A 23,258-nucleotide genomic window follows, 5' to 3' on the forward strand; every position below is an offset into this window, starting at 1 on the left:
TGCACAAACATACATTTATTTGTCCAGTAAATATACAAATATTTCAAAAATGAAGGAACAGCTCCAAAACTGAGTTGTAGCAAAATGAGGAGCACATCTGTAGGAACAAAATTCGCAACGATTGCTAGGGCCTATCTACTATGGTTACAGAGACATTACTTCTCATTTACCTAATTATATTTATATATTATTAAATTACTTATTCAGTATAAAATTATCATTATGTCAGGCTGCCAGATTATCATTATATTTGTGAAGAGAAGTGTGTGCTGATTAACTTTTTTAAACTTTTTTTTTATAACTTTTGAGATATATACTTTTACAAGTAGGTGAAAAATTGCATTCTTAGAGTTTTTCTCAGGCAAAAGGTAGCCAGACAGGACATATGAGGTGTCAGAAGGTTTGAAATTCAAGTCAGGCTAGATGTGAAAGAGTTAATGGACTAATTAGCTCCTGCGGCCAAGGAACAAACTGTTTTGTAGAAGTCTTTCTCATGCTGGAAGGTGCTTGTTTCTTGCCCTAACAAGGGAAACAAATGAGGAAACTGAACAAAGGAAGGTATGCCACTAGACAGTCTCACGGAATAGAAGGTATTTAAAATTGTATAAACAGTGACTTGAGTTAAACTGACAAGTTCTGAGCATTGCTCCTCTGGGGCAATGAATCTCAAGTAGTATTCTCCATCATCGAGACCAGAACCTGTGAAGGTATATTCTGGCCAACTGTGGAAAAGTGAATTTCCCATAGATGGTCTTCAACAGAAAACACTGCTATCCTAAACAACAGTCATGCTTGCTAGTAACGTTGGAACACATAAGACATTGCTGTTTTGTTACTGAGCCATGGGGGGGGGGGGGGGGGCGTTTTGATTTATACGTCAGTATTTGCTTTAATCCTGAGATGTAGCTTTTTTTAGAAAATATCCCATGAATACTGCACTGATGTCATCTAGAAATTTCCTAGGTAGTAAAGTAAGCAGACTGCAATTTCTCTAATATGTTTTTCATTTTACTTCCAGTTAATGTGTTTTTTTCCCATTAATGCCCAGTGCCCTGACCCAGTAGCTAATGTTCTTAATTATGTCCCTGAATACATGTGATGGAGCATAGACTTTAGTATGTTCGCTTAGTGTGGTTTAAACCAGTAATAATTTGCTACAATTCTAATTCATGATCATGCATTGATTGTGCTACATATGACTAACATAAAAAGAAAGCAATTTCAATAACTGTACCTTACGAAAAGCTTGTCTTGTATCTTTGTACTTCTGGTTCAAGGTTTTCACATAGTCCATTACAACTCGCCAGGCAAGATAATTCTGAATCTCTCTATAAAATGAGAATGATATATTTATATGGTATTATTTTCAGAAATATACATTTGATAAAACAATACAAATCTGTACTGTTTACTTCTATTAAAGGGAATCATACATTCTTCTAGATGTTAAATTCCTTCTGGGCAAACCAAACAAACTTAATCTGCCCTAAATGGATAATTAAAAAGGTTATTGCCACTGAACCTTAAAGAGCAAAGTTCACTGAAAGTTATCTTCCTTGGAAAAAAGTAGCATTTTGAGAAAAAATAAATTTCTTTCAGAGGTTAACTCTAAAAATCAGCATACCAGTCCCCACAGCTTTGTTAGGCAATGTATCCAATGTAACCAACGTTTAGGTTATTGAATCTTCAGGGAAAATAAACACTTCCCATATATCAGAAAGAAAAAAAATATATTTTTTTTCTCTCTTCAGCAATGTGGTCTTTTCTGCACCAACGGGATGTTCAAAGTTTTCATTTGGATGGAAGAGGAAAAAATACATAGGTTGCAGATGGAACCCTGTTAACACTGAGAAATGAAGGATAAATATATCTAAAATTTTCTATACAGAATTAGATGATTTCTGGGAAACAGATTAATTCACTTCATGTGTGTACATATTCTAACCTTTCCTTGTTCTATTAAAATGGAGGTTTTTATAATCAGACAAATTTCACTATAATTAATCTAGTCTTTGAAAAGATGCAGAAATATAATGAACAAGAGCCCAATGCCAAGGACAATAGTTTTACATTTTTTCTGGAAAATTTCACAAGATTTCATAATCTGTGCTATGTCAGTACTTGAAAAACATGAGGTTTCATAGTGACTAGTATTTTAAGCGAGAACACTCCTTCGTTATAGCATTTTTTTATTTATTTTTATTTTACATTTGTTGACCGGGATAGTCTGACTTGATACATGTCCATATTCAGCGAAGGCCTGGGGAGTAAAGCTCCACAATAATAAAATTAATAATAGTAGTAACATTACAATAATATTTAAAGAGAGCAAAGGAGATAGATACGATGCAAAGGAGATAGAGATATATACAGTATGTGAGATAGTTCACCACAGTAGTAACGCTAATACGTATGCAGAAAGTTAATAACGTGAGAGAAGAAATAGGATCAGTACACAAATTTAGAGCACATTTGGGCAACAACCATATAGAGAAATGTTAGGCTCAGCAGGCATAACTGTACATTAAGGTATAACACATCAGATGGGTGGAGTATCTGCTTGCTGATGGTCTAACTAGCTAAGAAAAGACCATCAATTATAAAATGAGTTAGTCAGGGTGAGTTAGTCAGCATGCATTTCTTCTTATGTATGCCACCTGTAAAACTGTCAAGGTTGCTTTATTTCAGTGTCATCTAGGTTTGCTTTTATATACAAATTAACTAAAAGAATACAATAAGCATCAAAACAATTACCAGATACTACATAATCACTAATACAATTCCTAGAATTTCAGCTCATAAAAGGGAATTTAATTTATTTAGTAGCCATAAATGAGTGCCCCTATACACTGGTAGATCTGTGCACATAATATGTACAATCTGTTATTTACAGGTTATAGGAATTCAGTTTGTATGTTTAATTCTAAGAAGAAATATATTAAGATGTAGCATGCTAAGGATTTACTTGAAGTGTTGACAGCTCTGACAAAATAAATAATTACTAAGATAAATCCTCTCAGTCTGCTGGAAGAAGGCCACAATGAAAATAAGCCAAAAGGAAGATCACAAGATAGAAACAGTGTGTGTGTGTGTGTGTGTGTGTGTGTGTGCGTGTGCGTGTGTGTGCGTGCGTGCATGTGTGTCAGTCCATACATGAGCGTGAGTGCAGGCATGGTAATATTCCAGCCAACTCACATATTCATACTTTTCAAATAATCAAATTTTGGGGATTATTTAAATGATTCACTAATGAACCCCACCATCAAAAACAGAAATTTGAATATCAGTTTTGATATTCGTCAAAAAGCTGATAAAACTGTAATATTAGTTTTGCTGATTAAAAGATCTGGTGTGTAATACCAGAGTCTTAAAAATCCATTTTTCACTGGTGTTTAGGAAATCAGATTCCAGAAAAGACTGCCAAGTGTCTTTAATCCTAAAAGGAGCAAAAACCTCTGTGATATTCCACATGATCTTCAACCAAAGTCCAGCAATTAAATACTTGTCGAGTTGAACATCTGATACAGTCCCAAACACATTTAAAATGCTGGGTAAGGATATTATGAGTTTATCTGATCCGCCTGAGTACTAGGACAACATAGCTGCCTCCACCGTTCCCTCTTCTTGCCCCAGTTCTCCCAACCATTGTTATGATCTCCAGCATCTTGCATTGTATTACCAATGTTGATAATTAATTTTTTCTGCCTATATCAATCTTTATTAATAAATATAAACTGATCTATGGGCTGAAATGAGTTTCCTTAGTCAAATATTTATTCTCCAACCACCTATCATGTTGAGTTTACTCCAGTCATATTTTTCCTTTCCAGTAATTTGCACCCAAGTTGTGCCCGGCAGTATTTCCCTAGTCTTCTCTTCATTTGCCATTTTCCATGCTATCCCCACCATCCTGGTTCTTTTTTTTTTTTTTGCAGTCTTTCCAACTGTGAGACATGTTTCTCACTTTCAGACTTCAAAAACTGTATATAGTATGATAGCAGTTGTATTACACCAGCATGGAAGAGGGGATATCATAGTTTATGCATACAAGTAAACAAGTGGTCTGCTCTCTTTCACCGGTTACTATGATTAGTGGTCCAGGCTTTCTGCACAAGCAACAAAAAAAAGCCTTCTATTGTTCTATATTTTGGAGGGTCGACCTCTCAAACTACATCCCTGGGTTATCATTTCATAATTTGAAATTACAGTGCATTTAGGAGGATTGCAACTGTGTGATGCATGCCACTAGACTCTTCAGGTCCCTCACTTGTAGCCGCAGTATATATAACCCTGTCACAACCTTGGTGTCTTTTGCAAGGAGATAACGTTTTCCATGCCCTGCCTGAGGTCAAAAACAAACATAATAAAGCTGAATAAAGTGCTAGTCCTCATGGGTCACAACAGAGAGCTTTAGTCTGACTACCCCTGACTGCTTCCTGCTCACTAAACATAGCAGTTCCCATCCACACAGTTTACTGCTTACTCTCATTCCCCTCTTTATGTAGATGCTTTTGGTATGCATGCAACCAAATGACCCCCAAATCCCCATTCTATCTTTTCTTCACCCCCAGCATCCAGGAATAACAATGTCATGTCTTTGGACCCGTCACAATACACAAATGTTTATCAGTTGGGCAAACCTATAGTTAGCCCTCCTTTGCTTTGCATCTGCAAATGGTAATGCATACACTGAACCTACTACAACAAATAAGTCAAATAAAATTTGCTCTAAATTTATTTATTTTTTATTTATTTGACATTTGTTAACCGGGTTAGTCCAGCTGAGCCGATAGGCCAGTTTTCAGTGGAGACCCAAGGAGAAAAGCTCCAGTTAAAAGAATAATGAATTCATTAATTTACAGCAAAGTAGGGAAAAAATAGAACAAAAAGTACAAGCCTGATATACAGTTTTGAAACACAAAGTACACAAGCTATAGACTGATAACAGAATAATGAGTTATTTACAAGAACGTATATAAACAAATAGAAATGTTGATGTGTATTGTTGAAACACACAGTGCACAAGCCATCAACTGATTGCAAAATAAGTTTTGCAAGAAAGTATAAAAAACAAAGAATATGAATATTGGCATGCAGTATAGGAAAAGGAGTACATACATTATACAAAAAGTGGAGAGAAAACAAAAAAATAATGGTGAAAGATATTCTCTAACTAGAAAATGTTTTTATGCTTCGAGTTCCTTACAGTGGGAATGGCTGGGTGATATTTTCCTTACAGTGAGGATGGCTGGGTGATATTTTTCTTACAGTGAGGGTGGCTGGGTGATATTTTCCTTACACTGAGGGTGGCTGGGTGATATTTTCCTTACAGTGAGGGTGGCTGGGTGATATTTTCCTTACAGTGAGGATGGCTGGGTGATATTTTTCTTACAGTGAGGGTGACAGTGAGGGTGACTGGGTGATATTTTCCTTACAGTGAGGGTGGCTGGGTGATATTTTCCTTACAGTGAGGGTGGCTGGGTGATATTTTCCTTACAGTGAGGGTGGCTGGGTGATATGTTCCTTACAGTGAGGGTGGCTGTGTGATACTTTCCTTACAGTAAGGATGGCTGGGTGATATTTTCCTTACAGTAAGGATGGCTGGGTGATATTTTCCTTACAGTGAGGGTGGCTGGGTGATATTTTCCTTACAGTGAGGGTGGCTGGGTGATATGTTCCTTACAGTGAGGGTGGCTGGGTGATACTTTCCTTACAGTGAGGGTGGCTGGGTGATATTTTCCTTACAGTGAGGGTGGCTGGGTGATATTTTCCTTACAGTGAGGGTGGCTGGGTGATATTTTCCTTACAGTGAGGGTGGCTGGGTGATATTTTCCTTACAGTGAGGGTGGCTGGGTGATATTTTCCTTACAGTGAGGATGGCTGGGTGATATTTTCCTTACAGTGAGGGTGGCTGGGTGATATTTTCCTTACAGTGAGGGTGGCTGGGTGATATTTTCCTTACAGTGAGAATGGCTGGGTGATATTTTCCCATCCACGGGTCTCTATGATACTATTCCTTGACCGTGATTCCTACAGTTATACTGTAACTGGAAGAGCACACTTTGTGCTGCTTCCCCGTTGGCCTTTGCATGGTATTTCTCCTTTCTCCACTGCTCTGCAGCTGGTAGAATTAAATATTTAGATGCTACTTCTATTGCTGGAGGGGAGAATACCCTGAATATGAGCCAGATGGTGACACAAATTCAATTAGTGGCTCAGGTGTTCTGTCAAAGCTGAAAGACAGAGGGGGGAAGAAATTACTAGGTTTACACATACTGAATTCTCCTCAGAGGAGGATGTGGAGATGTGCTGGGGAACATGTGGTTAGGCACAGGCATGCTGCTGGTGATACCAGAATCATGTAACCAATGCAACATGCATGCGGGCAAGACAGGTAAAGAACAAATTAGCACGTAGATGGGAGTGAGATCCTTATAGAGCCAGTTCATGATCCCTGACTTACACCAGCACACCAAGGGGTAGTTAGGACTATCAAAAATGCCATGCATCAGCAAGTAATATAGTGGATAAATTAATTAATTTAAAAAAGCATTAAAAACTGACCTGCACAATGAAGCCATTTGCAACCATTGCAGACACAATGGATAAGAACTGAACTAAAGTAACGTCACAACTACCCAATGACTAGTGGACTAAAGCATAACATCTTGAATTAATCATCTGCTGCATATATTGCATATAGTGATTTGCTTTTCTGTAAACTGCTACTTTTGTGTTAGTCCAGTGATACCAAAGAGCAACATCTTGAATGAATCCTCTCCTACATGTATTGTTTATTGTATACAGCTATATGCTTTTTTGCAAAAAAGTAATACAATTGTGTCTTTCGGCTTTTCCCGGTTAAGGGTCGCCACAGTGGAACTCCGGTTCGCTAATGACTGGCAGTAGATTTTTACGTGCCAAGTTGCCGGCCCTGACACACAACCTTCAACGAAGGTATGCACATTCACGCATGTCTCCACACAGAAGACGCTCTAGCTGAGAATCGAACAGGACAACATCTTATTGTGAGGCGACAACGCTACCGCAGCACCACCACCACAGTTGCAAAAGTATTACAATACTGTTATTTATTTGGACTAAAAGAAATTTATTTCTACATACCAAATGATAATGTATCACTGTTGTTATGCTCTGTATATTTTGTGATGTATAATGTTGTATTTCACTCTGTCTTTGTATACTGTCTTTTGAGCCCAATTCATGGCTTAAAACTCTCAACAGGCCAGTCCACTTACCTGGTCAACAAAATATCAAGTAAATAACTAAATAATTGGTCTGCATTATCTGCCTCCTTCCCTGCCCATCCAAAGTGCCCCCAACATCCCTTTCCATTCCACAAAGACTGACGCACCTAGGGTGTCTGGCATCAGAAGTAGAGACCTGCCTCCCATTTAAGAAAGTTCCCCAGCACCATGCCACTTTGTTAGGGTGGCAGACTGACGTGGGATTGAGGAGCGTGCCAGTCTGCCTGGGTGGTCCCACCTATGGTATAGGACTGGCAGTAGAGGTAGGGGACAATGGGAAAGCTCCCTAGCAGCTGACAGACAACTGCAGTGCAGGGGGAGCTGGGGCAGGAAGAGTTAATCCTTGCAAAAATGTAACATGTAAAATGATATTTAGATGAACTGTAATGTTGACAGAATGTGACAGACCCACTGGACTTTTTGTTGACCGGATATCAATGGTCCATAAGAGAACCAAGGAAAAGTATGAAACACACATGCAATGTTATATGTCTAAAAGCATTTGTGGCACTAGTCCATAACCTGTTACATCTGCAAAACAGTGAATTTAACAAAGCGTATTTTCAAATAACTGTGCATTTATTTCCATTACTTTCAGATTCCTTAACAAAGAAAAATATTATATCAGGTGAAAAATAAACTTTTTTTTTTTTTTTTAAATAAGTGTTTATAAATCTCTATGACCTTCTCAGAATAAAGATTTTTCTGGCAGGTCACCTCTCAATGAAACTGTCACTTCATAATACAGTATGAAGAAATTACAACTGTCATGCCAGGGTATCAACTGCTGAATATTTAGCGGTAGTATCTTTTGTTTATCACAGTATTCATCAGGCCTCTTATTTCATTCAACTCTGACAAGACTTCATGCTGAATAGTACATTCTGTCCCTTTGCAAAGAGACTTATTGGTTTTCTTGTTAAATTAGCATTATTTTACTCTATTGTACTTCGTGCTATAGTGTTCTGTTCTTACATCTGTATCACGTCTGCCTCAGGAACTGGTTTAGTTTTGAGTTTCTTGTTTTTGAATGTGTGTGTAAACAGCAGACTGAATGGTGAAGTTGCATAAGGTGGATGAATACATGTCCTATATGCTCTCTGCATGAAGGCTATGAGACACATACCTGAGATTAAAGTTAACAACCCATCACAACTGGGAATATCAACCATCCAGGTAGCAGAACAGTAAAAGCCTGGGACCAGTGAAGAGATGGGGTCAGAGAACACAGATCTGATAAGTCAAATTAAACAACAGACTTGCACTGTTGGGCAGTAAGACAATCCCAACTATGCAGCCTGCCTACCATTCAGAAAAGCATAAATGGTTGATCAGGCACTTCTGAATTTTCACTCTGGACAGGTCAGCTGCCTTCTAATAAATGATATCAGCCTGTAGCCATCACATGACACTCAAAGTTTAAGACTGTTGCTCCATCGGCTTGCTCTTTGCCAGTCATGTTCCAGTTTGTGCTGTTTTCCCTTCACAGGAGGTGAAGCTCATGGTCAAAACAAGACTCATGACTCCTAGAAGACAGAGGGTAAACATGACTTGGGGTAAGCAAGTCAAGTGCAGAGGACAATAACTTGTTATATTCGTCAACCAAGGCATCAAAAAGACTAGCATAATCTCCAGAGAGGAACTGAAGGAGAAAAACAATAGCTGGAGTAATATGAGTTACAAACTGTGCCTCCCCACTTCAAGATCAGGGGACCGTACCTTCCAGATTTTCACAGATTGTCCAGATTTTTGCTTCATATTTTTGGTCCATTCCTCATAAAATTTGTAGTTTCCTGGCAACCCACTGAGGACTGAAATCACTAAATGATGAGATACATTTGAGTTTCAGAAGTCACATCCTTCAAAAAATGCATTCTAACAAATCCTGTTATTGCAGTAAGATTCAAAATTATAACAGCAATATTTAAAAATTTGTCCCCATTTTTGGGCCTTTGTCCTCCCATTATTTTCGGCTTTGTTCACATTTCTTGTGTAAAGAAGATGAGAGGTATGCAGGGGACAGTAGCGGCAGTAGTAGCAGTTCTAGGCCAAAGTGGGAATGAAGTAGTAACACCATCAGATTTGGTTCCAGCACCAGGTCCAAAATCTTCATATCCATTATGAAGATTTAGTCCATGTGTGACCTAATTTATGGGTTACAGAGATAACTAGTCAAGCAGTACTAAAACCTTTTGCAGCTCAATTCCTTAGCAAGACTCACTGACTCATCTTTGATCCAGATATTAAGCTCATATCAGTAAACAAAACCAAATGCTAGTGAGCAAAGACCGAGTCGGCAAGGAAGTTGGTGAACTTTTGCAGGAATGTCCTCACACAACTCTGTGGTCAACAGATGGTGAGAAATCTACAGTCCCAAAAGCAGTAAGGAAATTCCAAGTCATTGGTCATCCTATAGGCACAATTAAAGTCATCTGAAGCTTGCAGTTACTGCAAATAGTAACCCTCCACCAATGATTCCCCATCTAGGGCACTGAAACATGGATACCCCAGGTGAAATAGTACCCACCAAATATGGGTTGAATTTGTGCCTAAATCAGATCGTAAATGCAAGGTCAACATCATGCAACAGGTTAGAGATAATCCTGGCATTACTGACAAGAGATCTAATATTAGCATAAAACGCCCTGTCACCTGAGGATGGGTCCCAATACTCCACTTCAGATAAAGTGGGTCTCTGGGTACTATATAAAGGATAGAACTAAGGTGCTTCACCCAAAGAAGGCAACAATGAAACCAATGTCCCACCAAGGGAGTACACTCAGGAACATCCAAGCTAACCCACATTATTCAGGTATCAATTATCTGTGTACAATATATACATGTGCCCAAGGGTTGGAAGACAGTTGATGGCAACCAGGGAAGGGGGCAATAAATGTTAGTATCATGAAAAGAATATTTTATTGACCGTATACAAGATGTAGTGACAGTGACAACAGTAACAGCAAAGATGCATACAAAGAAACCAAATAAAACAAATCATGTGGAAGAGGAAAGACTAATTTACTCAACAGCAAAACTAGAGTTGTACTGAAATTTGGAGCCGTAATACCCACTATGTCTCAAATGTTGGCAGTAGCACAAAACAATCTATAATAAGCAGGCAGAGAGGAACAGGAGAAATACTTATTCCAGAGCCCAGTATGAGCAAGGACCTGTAAAGAATTAAGCAGTCCGAGAATATCAATTAGTCCAACAGGAAGGATTACTTAAAAATTAACAGAATGCTATAAGTAAAGTCTGATGGTGAGGAAGCAGTTGAAGCCAAATAAAATCCAAACACTCCAGACTTTCTTCTAAACAGGAAGGTCATCCAAGTGTAAAGGACCACTGGTCTCTACTGATCACAACATTCCCAATGAAACATCCAGAACAGGGCATACAGAAATTGCATGTAGTTCACAAAACAGTGACCAAACCAGCTTATCTCAGTAACCAAAGTAAGCAGAGATGCAGATCCAGTTTCCTCCTTCACAGTGGGAGGCAGCAATAACAGCAAGTCTGTGGCTATGATAAAACAGGCTGCATTCAAGACGACCAGCTGTTGTAAGAAAAAATGAGCATTATCCCTTCCAACATAGCATGAGCATAAGACAGAAATGTAATAAGGTTCTTGTAACAAGTCCCTGAAGTATTATGCAGACTACCAACTAGTGAGGCTGAAGAAGTCATGAAAAAACATGATGCCAGGTACTTTGTGCAGACCAATTTTTTGTATAGGGATATCAGTATAAATAACAGCAGAGTCACTGAGATAAGTATTATGTGAAATGGGTACACAAGAAGTCACAGAAAGCAGAATCAGTACTTTGAGCAGGCAATGCCTCTGGTGCAGTAAGAAAACTGATGAAGGGTTAAACACAGATAAAAGCAAGATAATGGTGAAAGCGTCTACAGAGATCCTGGGTAACTAAGGAAAAAAAAAGCAAGTTATCCTCATTCCAGATTCTCATAATAAATGCAAGGTCATCATTATGTAACAGGCCAGAGATAATCTTGGTCATGCTACATAGTGACCTGTCATTATCATAAAATGGCAAGGAGAAGATGAGTGAGTGTAAGGTAAGTGAATGCAATCCTAGTTATGTACTGCAGCCTGGCAAACTAAAACTATTAGCATTGCAAGTGCATTGAAGAGTTGGGAACAATCTGAATGTAAAGTTAAATAAAGCTGCTTTGCAACTAAAGCTGTAAAGCAAAGCAATAAACCATCATTGTATTAAGGAAAAGTGTAAACAGAGATGACAGAGGGACCAACGCACACAGCAACAGGTGTGATATGGCTAGACAGCCAAGTGTTGCTACCATATTGACTTGCAAAGTCTCTAGTAATACAGGCTTTGCTTTTTCTCCTTAAAGGAAACTCCACCTGTAGGTCATCAGACTTGTCTTCTACTTGAGTGTTCAGTCAAGTGCAGATGTCATATGCTCTTCTCTTCTTAGTAATAGCTACAAAAAATTATGGAAATTATCAGTTTATTTTGACTCAAAGGCCGTGAGCTTTTTTCCCAAGTCAGGTCTGTAAAGAAATCACTTAAGGTAGACTAGCACAAGAGGGATGTTTTCTAAAATTAACTTCACACGCATCTTTTATGGAGAAACGATATCCACTGGGGACCTGGGGTCCAATTTTCTCATTAAACTAATCATTTTTTAAAATAGCACAACTTCACAGGGAGACTGGCACCAAACATTTACATTAATATCAAAACAAGAGTCAAATTGCTCAATACCAACATCTTTTTTTTTAAATAAATTCAAAAGAAAGAGGATATATTTTTTTCTTTTTGGAATATGACAAACTTGGAGTATAACCCTGTGGATCAAAGCAGGTGCTGCAGTTAACATTTGTAGGGAAATCAGTAACAGAACAGCACAAGCAGTGCTGGTATACAAACATATTTATAGGCCTTATGCCTCATATCATAACTGCCAACACTAAAACCTTCCTGCACAAAATAAGTGGTATCCAAGCAACTGCTTCTACACTACTCAATGTAATCTAAAGTGGAAGAGTCCTGTAACCACATTACTTCCTAGAAGAATATCATGAAAAAAAAACTCTTAAAAACTCTTTCAAGATAGATTTTCTCTCAATATACTCAGACTCAGAAAAATGAAAATATATTAAAGGAGACTATATAACAGTGGAAAGGGAGCTTCTCCCTGGCATGAACTGTTGATACAGATTTGCCACCAAAAAAAATCCTTCAATTGAAAATTTCAAATGTATCTCAGAATATGAACCTAAGCTTGAAGAATTTGCCATTGTTTCACTTTTTTAATGTTACACCTCATTCCTATGTTACTCTTCCTTATACTCCTATAATTTCATGTTTTTAAGCAACCTGGTTAACAAATAGTAAATAAATATTTGATGTGGATGAGCTTCCATCTTCGATGTTCATCTGAAGTGGTTCCAACACCCCTTTCCTTTTGTTAACTTTTGTTTGGGTTCTTTTGCTTTCCCAGACTCTCAGAATACTTTTTTCAGCCTGCTTCGTTTGCAGATTTAGTAAGATCTTGTGTATTACGCATACTTACAAGGAATTAAACCTGGTTTACCATAGCTGCCTTTTTAAATATATAACAATGTTAATTGCAGAGAACAAAGACAAAAAACACAGTGTAAATGAAATCTACAGGGATTACTTCTACCATAAGTATATATTTTCATTTAGCAGGCTTGGGATGATATCAAGCTCAAAATATTCTCACAATTTCCTCACAGTAATAGAATAGTAGCAATACTAACTGGAAATCAAGCCAAAAACAACTAGCAAAATTAGCTGAAAATGAAAAATGGAGTCAGACAGCTAACAAATTTGAAAGGGTGGAAAGAAATGAAGATACAATGAGGTAATGTTGACTTTATATGGGTGAGAAGTCAACTAAAGATGAAGCAACATAAAACAGATATTATATCATACAAGGGCATATGCATGTTTAAAAACAAGCTGAATGGTAGCTGATGCCCTTGAGTACAAACTGGAGCCTTTGTCCACTGTCACCTATTCTCAGTTTATAAAAATACAATTGTATTCTGTGAGCTGAAGTCTATTTTGGCAACCAGTGGGTGTAATCAACATTAAAAAAAGTACAAGGGACCTAAACCTTAGCCACTGTATGCATGTATTCAGAGAGATTTAGGAAAACATTAAGTCACATACCTTGCAGTGTATTTCTCCAATATAGGCCCAAGTTTAACAAAATATTCTGGTGCATAAACCACAACTGGTTCATTATCAGTTATGGTCAAGTTCGCCATTGATAGTATTTCATTTGCAAAACTTGTCCAGTTAAATTCCTAAAAAGAAACACATTTTTTGTGAACTCTATCATGGCACTGCAACATATTGAAAATGCATTTATGTATTCTACTGCATTCTTTGTTAAACATTTTTATGGATTTTTTTCTACTGAACCATTTTAAGATGCTAAATGTATGTATCAAACTATCACTGAAAACAGGGATTTAATATTTAATTTTTTTACACTATGAAATTAATGCTACAGTAAACATCTAGCACATTATTTCTACAAAACAGAAAATAAAATAAATATTAATTCTTGCCAATATACTGGCCGACAAATTCAGTGCCAACTTTACCCCTCTCCCCCACCAAAGGACCAATCACAATACCAGTAGACTGCCAGGCACCCAGTATTACTGCTGCACAGGTTAAAACAGCACTGTCCAAGGCCACGAATACAGCTTCTATGGGACCCGACAATATCCTGTCTGTGTTCTACATGAACTACAGAGTGAACTGGCACCTCACCTGTGTGCCCTGTTCAATCACAGCCTCACCTCAGGCTAAGTCCCTAATGAATGGCACATTGCTACAGTCATCCCTCTCCACAAAGGAGGAGTGATGACAAACCCTGGGAACTATCACCCCATTAGCCTGATGAGTCTAATATGCAAAGCTATGGAACACATCATCATGGACCTAATAAACAAGGATATAGGGAATCTCCAAACTCTGGATCCCACAAAGCTTGGTTTTGTGAAGGGTAGATCATGCCTGCTCAACCTAGTCGACTTTTTTGAGTCAGTCACCAGAGCTGTGGATGAAGGCAAGGTGGTTCATACAGCCTACCTTGATCTGGCCAAGGCCTTTCATACCATTCCCCACATCGGAATCGTAGAAAAACTCACTAAGCTAAACATCAACCCCCATATCACTAGGTGGGTTGCAACCTGGCTCACAGATAGCTACAGTCTGAAAGTAGCTGAGTCCAAGTCAGACTGCCGACCCGTCACGAGTGGAGTCCCACAGGGTTCGGTCCTGGGTCCTCTCCTGTTTAGTATTTACTTCTCTGAAGTCCAGGCCAACATGAGGGGGACTCTGGCTGATAAATTCCACAGAGGATTGCAAGTTGGGCACAATAATTAACTCCCCAAGTGATGCTAACATCCTACAGAAAGGCCTCACTGAGACCAACAACTGGTGTCAGAACCATGGCCTTAAGCTCAATCCCAAAAAATGTGTCATCCCCTTTGGGTAAAACCCAGTTCTCATGAATTACCACATCGATGGTAGTCCACTGAACACAGAAGGCATCATAAGAGATCTTGAAACACAGGTTGACAGCAACCTCTCTTTTGACCACCACATTGCCACTGTGGTCAGAAAGTCCTTCTATGTGACACATCTCATTACTAAGGGTTTTGCATCCAGAAAGAAAGAGGTCATTGTTTCCCTCTACTCTTCCTTCATTAGGCCAATCATCGAGTACAATGCCCCATTTGGTGTGTACCTCACTAGACACCTGCAACAAGTGGAAAGGCCGCAAAAGTACCTCACAAAGATGATTATAGGCCTTAAACACTTGTCCTATATGGACAGACTCAAAGGAAACTCCAACTATTCTCTGTCTCATATCCCCTACTTAGAGGCGATCTCTGGTGGACATACAAAGCCATGTCTGACCCAGCTCTGTTAGAAATGCTACATCTAAAGAAATCCCAATCCCTCCGCACTACATGCTACAGAGACCTCAACCTCATTACCACAACCAACAGAACAAGCTGGAGGGACAGGTTCATAATCCAGAAACTGCCCATATTATGGAATAGACTTCCCATACATGTCAAGCAGAGCGCCTCACTCACCCTCTTCAAGAGAAATCTTGATGAGTGGATGGGAAATAGAAAATTAACCCCAGGGATCACTCCAGTGGCGGTACTCGTCAAAGGCACTGGGAACTAAGGTTGGGTGGCACAATGCCAGGGTAATCCTATGGGCTAGGCTTGCAAAGGCTTCAGGGCCATTAGCCTAGTACACACCTATGAACCTATGAGTAGCGTTCTTTCTGTTTTACTCGAACTACTAATGGTTCATTCCAAAAATATCATGTACTACTGATTTCCTTACAGAAGTAACTTTTAATGGTTGCTGTTCCCAAAGTTATTTCCCACTTTTCAGGTGATAAATGAAGTTTAGAGTATTAATTCACTTAAAGGGAAGACTAAAATAGTTAATTGTCTCCTACTGTCATTAGACAAATGTAACCATTGTGAAATATGCCACAAGTAGATTTTTATTTCTTAATTAATCAAATCTCTACCATTAATACTAGAGAATCAGTATGGCATAAATGAGCATCTGATCTGAGGTAAATTGCACACTGTTCCTTCATGAATGCCATTTTTTTTAGAAATGGTACTTCCTTATTTCTTGCATATATGTGTAGCGCAACTCTTTCTGTGTGTGTGTGTGTAAGGGGGGGGGGGTATGTGTACACAAACACACATACACACACACACAGGGAGAGAGTAAACCAATAACCATGAATTTATCTTTTTTTACTTTAATTCTAACATACATCAAAATGCCGTGAAGTAATAAAGGCAATGGCATGTGAATGCCTCAAGTTGTAGTGCCTGTAATGTCTGCAACTTGACAAAATAAATCTCTTGCAATGATAATGGTATACTCCTTATGCACACTTCAATATGCACAACAGAAAACGGTAAGATCTTGACATGATATTCCTACTGCAGATATTTTAATCCATACTAAGATTACAAAACTTATAGATAAGCCTCAGTAAAGATGCATGTACTTCAATCTTGTAATCCTCAGTGCATTGCAGCTTAGCCATAAGCATGTAAAAAAAAATGGAAATGATGTACATTTGACACAACTGATGTACTGCCTCAGGGTCATTGCAATATGTAAATGCAATGCAATTAGTTGCACTTCACATCATCTAAATTTGCTGTAGAATTATTCAATGAACATTCCTGGAATTTATACTGTAGTTCAGAAATGAACACGTCTGGGGTAGGCAACATCCTCTGCTGGCCGCAACATGTTATAAGGGAGGTGTCATCAGTAATAACTTATTTCATTATCTTTAGAAAATCCTACAAGGCATCTTATTGTTCACTCCAAATATGGCGTGTTTTAAGTGTGTTCCTTAAAGTTATGAAATGGTTATGTTTATGATTCCATTTTTTTAGCATACTCTTTAGAGGGCAAACTAAGTATAATAAAAGATATGTGTACTTCACTCTTGCAAAGTAACTTTCCTGAGTCCATATAAAATTGCATTTGTGACACAAATGGAACAGTTTTTGTTGGTTTAAACGATGAAGTTGGTATATATACATGACCTGAACATCTCTCCATGGGATCTATACATGATCAGAACATCTCTGCATGGGTATTTGAGGGCAGTGACAAATCTCTGGAATTTAGCTTTACAATTAAACATGCAAACATTGTAAGCATGCATTCATGTGTAAAATGTATGCTAACAATATTGGTGTTATTTTATTTTTATTAATAAACCCACCATTTTACAAAAGAACACACTTTATAGAATGAAATTAATTTTATCATTTGTTATTATGACGTAGTTTCACTGCTATAACCTAGGATATGCAGCACACAAAAAAATAAAACCCGTTTTAATGGCAACAGTATGCATACAAGCTAAGAAAATACAAGAATATTACATCTTGAACTTGTAAAGTATGGAGTGCAGTTAGGTGGTTACACCAAAGTCATGGTTTTAATTTAACTGGCATACTGGAGGTAACTTTTCCACAATAAAAATGCCATGAAGTGCACATACTCTCTTAGCTGAAGGAAGACGATAATGCAAAAGCAGTCATAGCATTCTAGACTTTGTTCCAACATACATACAGAACATTGTTCTGCTGGCTTGAAAGAAAAACAAGCTGTTGATTAAGTACATGCACTGTTAAACATTTATTTGGTACTTGTCCCAAGTGTTTCGGTTGCCATACAGTGAATATACTTCCCCTTTTATTTCCTTATTTTCCTTTCTCATTCATTGTGTTTAGATATGTGCAGAAAACATTTTCTTCACTTGTTGGTACTCCTATTTTTAGTCTGTTTCTCATAAAAGCTGAGTTTTTTTGGAAAGTCATTGAGGATTGACGTCACTAAATAATAACAGACATTTGAGTGTCAGACTTTATATTCTTCAGAAAATGCATGCTAATGCAAAACATGTTATTCTAGCAACTTTCTAAGAGCAATAATTAAAATTCATGTGATTTGGGCCTTTGTCTCCCCATTATTTTTGGCTCTGTCCAGAATTCATTCACTAAGAGTTTGAGAGAGGTACGCACTGCAGCATCTGAAGTCATTTAGACTTTTTGTTTTGATTAGGTTTTCAGCTACTGTGATGAAAGATTAATTTGCAGACAATACAAAAAAGTAAGTTTACATCTGTTGGTCGGTTCTTTTGTTGTGAATCTAAACAGCAAGGTAAAGGTAAAGATTTCAAAGAAAGCACAAGGAGGAGTCATTAGAAAGCAAGAAATCAGTAAAGCAGAGACCAGGCCAGCTGAAGGATGTTGTATGATAGACAGACAGATTTGGTGATAAAAAGTCAAAAAGAGGAAGGAAGGAAAGTGAGGGTGGCAAAAATATTAGTATGCACATTGTTGCAGCTTATATGTGAGGTTCTTGCACAGGAAAATGATTAAATGTGTAGTCCTCACTGACTATACAGTGTGGATGAGTTTCAAAACCCACTTTTCTTTATTAATCATTTCAAGTATATCTTGTATAGTCACAAGTCAATCTAAATATATTCATTGAGCTTTGGGGTCTCATAATGCAGACAATTCACTTCTGAAGTACAAAATGAGGGGTGTGCTAAATCAGAGACATAATTTCAAAGCAGTCAATATACTCATCATCTTCTTTCGGCTGTTCCCGTTAGGGGTCGCCACAGCGGATCACCTGTTTCCATTTCTTCCTGTCCTCTGCATCTTGCTCTGTCACACCAACCACCTGAATGTCCTCTCTCACCACATCCATAAACCTTATCTTAGGCCTTCCTGTTACCTGGTAACTTCATCCTTAGCATCTTTTTCCCAATATACTCAGCATCTCTCCTCAGCACATGTCCAAAGCAACGTAATCTTGCCTCTCTGGCTTTGTCTCCAAACTTTCCAACCTGGGCTGACCCTCTAATATACTGATTCCTAATCCTGTCCACCCTCATCACACCCAGTGCAAATCTTAACATCTTTAACTCTGCCACATCCAGCTCAAACTCCTGCCTTTTTGTCAATGCCACTGTCTCCAACCCATATAACATAGCTGGTCTCACTACCCTCTTGTAGACCTTCCCTTTCACTCTTACAGGTACCCGTCTGTCACAAATCACTAATGACACACTTCTCCACCCACTCCATCCTGCCTGTACTCTCTTCTTCACCTCTCTTCCACACTCACCATTACTATGAACTACTGACCCCAAGTATTTAAACTCATCCACCTTCACCACCTCTACTCCTTGCATCCTCACCATTCCTCTATCCTCCCTCTCATTCACACACATATATTCTGTCTTAGTCCTGCTGACCTTCATTCCTCTTCTCTCTAGAGCATATCTCCATCTCTCCAGGGTCTCCTCCACCTGTTCCCTACTCTCACTACAGATCACAATGTCATCTGCAAACATCATAGTCCACGGGGACTCCTGTCTGATCTCGTCTGTCAACCTGTCCATCACCACTGCAAATAAGAAAGGGCTCAGAGCTCATCCTTGATGTAACCCCACCTCCACCTTAAACGCATCCGTCACTCCCACCGCAGACCTCACTGCTGTCACACTACCTTCATACATATCCTGTATCACTCTTACATACTTCTGACACTCCTGACTTCCTCATACAATACTACAACTCCTCTCTAGGCACCCTGCATATGCTTTCTCTAAGTCTACAAAAACACAATGCAACTCCGTCTGACATTCTCTGTAATTCTCCATCAACACTCTCAGAGCAAACATTACATCTGTAGAGCTCTTTCCTGGCATGAAACCATACTGCTTTTCACTAATCATCACTTCCCTTCTTAACCTAGCTTCCACTACTCTTTCCCATAACTTCATGCTGTGACTGATCAATTTAATCCCTCTGTAGTTACTACAGCTCTGCACATCACCCTTATTCTTAAAAATCGGTACCAAAACACTTTTTCTCCATTCCTCAGGCATCCTCCCACTTTCCAAGATTTCATTAAACAATCTGGTTAAAAACTCCACTGCCATTTCACCTAAACACCTCCATGCTTCCACAGGTATGTCATCTGGGCCAACAGCCTTTCCATTCTTCATTCTCTTCATAGCTATTCTTACTTCCTCCTTGCTAATCCATTGTACTTCATGATTTACTATCCCCACATCATCCAACCTTCTCTCCCTCTCATTCTTCAACCCCTCAAAGTACTCTTTCCATCTCCTCAACACACTCTCCTCGCTTGTGAATATGTTTCCCTCATTATCCTTTATCACCTTTACCTGCTGCACATCTCTCCTAGCTCGGTCCCTCTGTCTAGCCAATCAGTACAGGGGTCCTTTTCTCCCTCCTCAATGTCCAACCTTTCATACAACTCTTCATATGCCTTATCCTTAGCCTTTGCCACCTCTCTCTTTGCCATGCACCTCATCTCCTTATACTCCTGTCTACTTTCTTCATCTCTCTGACAATCCCACTTCTTCTTTGACAACCTCTGTCTGTATACTCTCCTGTACTTCCTCATTCCACCACCATCTTTCCTTGTCGTCCTTCCTCTGTTCAGATGTGATACCAAGCACCTTTCTAGCCGTCTCCCTTACTAGCTCTGCTGTGTAACTCTTCACTGCCACCCAGTGCCTGTCTTAACTCATCCCTGAACTCCACCTCACAATTACCCTTTTTCAATTTCCACCATTTGATCCTTGGTGCTGCCCTCACACTCCTCCTCCTCTTCTTGATCACCAACGTCATCCTACAAACCACCATCCTATGCTGCCTAACTACACTTTCTCCGGTCACCACTTTACAGTCTCTAATCTCCTTCAAACTGGCCCTCCTACATAAGATATAATCCACCTGTGTGCATCTTCCTCCACTCTTGTATGTCACCCTATGCTCCTCCCTCTTGTTAAAATACGTATTCACCACAGCCATGTCCATCCTTTTCGCAAAATCCACTACCATCTGACCTTCTGCATTCCTTTGTTTAACACCATGCCTACCCATCACTTCCTCATCCCCTCTGTTCCCTTCACCAACATGCCCATTGAAATCTGCTCCAATCACCACTCTCTCACCCTTGGGTACAGTCATCACCACTTCATCCAATTCACTCCAAAATTTTTCTTTCTCATCCACTGCACACCCAACTTGTGGAGCATATGCACTAACATTCATCATTACACCATCAATTTCCAGCTTCATAAACACTCTATCCGACACTCTTTTCACCTCCAAAATACTCTTAGCATACTGTTCCTTCAGAATAACTCCTACACCATTTCTCCTCCCATCCACAATATTATAGCTTTTTATAATAAATACCAATTATGTCCATAAAGCAGTGCAATGGCAAAAAGTTTGAATATTTTAACTATAATCATTCTATTTACATAGAGTACTGCCACAATAATAAGTTCTGTAAGTAGTACCCGCTTATAACAAAACAATGCCTAATGTGCATCTCAGAAAGGTGCATAGACATTGATTTAATTCATATGCATGTTAACCATCATTCATTGCACAGACTCCTCCCCCCTCATATGTTCAGCGCCCTCCCAGAACTCCTACAAATAACCCAATAACGTTTCCAACACATTAAAAAAATACCTCTCAGACTCTCAGCTCATACTCAATCCAAATAAAACAAAGATTATGCTCTTCACTAACAGCAAAGTTACTGATAACTCTCCTCCCCTTCACCATCTACTCAGCCAATAAAACTAAAGTTGAACCTGCCTAGCGCACCAAACTCCTTGGAGTCATAACTGACAACAACCTAAAATCTGACAAACACCTCGCTCTAACTATCAAAAAAGTCCACATTAAGGTAGGCTCGCTATACAGAGTCAAGCCATACCTAACCGAGGCCACTAGACATTCCATAGCTAGGACTCATGTACTCTCTACCCTTCTATATGCCTCATAAATATTCACTAATCTCAGAAAATCAGATTTAAACAAACTGGAGTCCTGCTATAACAAAATTGCAAGATTTGCTACTAACTTCCCTTACAAATCGCATCATTGCACAGCACTTCATAAACTAAATTGGATCGAACTACCCAATCTCTTGTCCCTAAACCAACTAACTTTCATTCATTCCATCTTCCACCATCCAGACAACTGTCCAGCACTCAAGAGATTAGTGCAGCCCTACTCAAACGGCAGGCCACTAAGATCCTCCAACAAATTAATACTCAAAGTAACTAAATCTAATAACTGTTATGGTAACTCTCCGTTCTCCCACCAAATATCTAAGTCCAGGAATCCCATGCCTCAGAAAATACCAAATTCTAGCAACATATCCAAATGTAAACTACTGCTTAAAGAACACCTAACCTAAAACTGACTTTGCTCCTGCACTAATAAAGGCTGATCTTTCTGTCCTTCCCTGTTTTTACAACCAAAATATCTCTTCCTTTACTAAATTCTAACATCCAAACTATCCTCTCTCTCATGGAATTCCAAATTTTCTCCACGTATCTCAAGCTCACTTCTGCTCCTATTTTTATCTACCTATCTCAAGCTCACGTCTGCTCCTATCTACCTATCTCAAGCTCGCTACTGTTCCTATCTTTATTTAACTATCTCAAGCTCGCTACTGGTCCTGTCTTTATCTACCTATCTCAAGCTTCTACAGTTTCATCATAATCTCTCGTTCTTGTACTTCACCTCAATATTGCCTTAGTTATCACTGTTTAGAAATAACACTAGCATAGCAAAAATCAGCCATATTCTTGTTAATATACCATACATGTATCTCAGAAATATTTACCACCAATACCATGATATTGATGTACCATTGTATTGATCTAATGATCAGTCATTTCTCTGTGATGGCACAAGCTATTTCATGCTAGTTTGTTAGCTTTCTTTTTTCCCACTTTATATTACTCTCTCAATTTTTACTATTTATGTACAAAATTATTTACTACATATATTTACCAAAGTTATGTATTCTTGTTATCAATTTCTTGTATTGTTTGCAATGTGTTTTTGTAATGGAAATTTTCTTCATGAGTATCCGCTGAAAAAGAGTCACTGGCCCATTTGGACATCCCCAGTAAACAAATGTAAAATAAAATAAATAAATATGAAAAGCTAACTAGCAGCAACAAATCCAACACACACACACACACACACACACACACACACACATATATATATATATATATACATATATATATATTTATGTGTGTGCGTATATGTATGTGCGTGTGTATGTAGATATATATACATATATATATATATATATATATAAATAATATAGTATACCTTGGTGGCAAAATATTTCTTTGAATGTCATTTCACATTCATCAAGCACAGTGCTATTGAAATGAAGCTTTTTTCCCTGGGCACGACCAAACCTGTTTCATGGGGAAATTCAAATAGGGGGACTCAGGGAGTAAAGCATCCTGGAGGAAGGGGTTAATTGGGTTTTGCTCATCTATAAA

The 23,258-nt window shown here is 38.6% G+C and overlaps 1 protein-coding gene across 1 annotated transcript in view; it reads right to left on the bottom strand.

Annotated features, from left to right (window-relative positions):
• The window catches only part of MME (membrane metalloendopeptidase), a 1,194,620-nt gene that overhangs the window by 395,056 nt on the left and 776,306 nt on the right, over positions 1-23,258 (bottom strand). The window contains exons 10-11 of the mRNA XM_044070514.1: positions 13,457-13,593; positions 1,235-1,328 (exon numbers count right to left, since the gene is read on the bottom strand). Coding sequence (XP_043926449.1) covers positions 1,235-1,328; positions 13,457-13,593 — 231 coding nt within the window. The remainder of the gene's footprint in view (positions 1-1,234; positions 1,329-13,456; positions 13,594-23,258) is intronic.

This window comes from Protopterus annectens, chromosome 4.part1 (genome assembly GCF_019279795.1).
Source record: "Protopterus annectens isolate FY-2018-M chromosome 4.part1, PAN1.0, whole genome shotgun sequence".
Taxonomy (NCBI): domain Eukaryota; kingdom Metazoa; phylum Chordata; order Ceratodontiformes; family Protopteridae; genus Protopterus; species Protopterus annectens.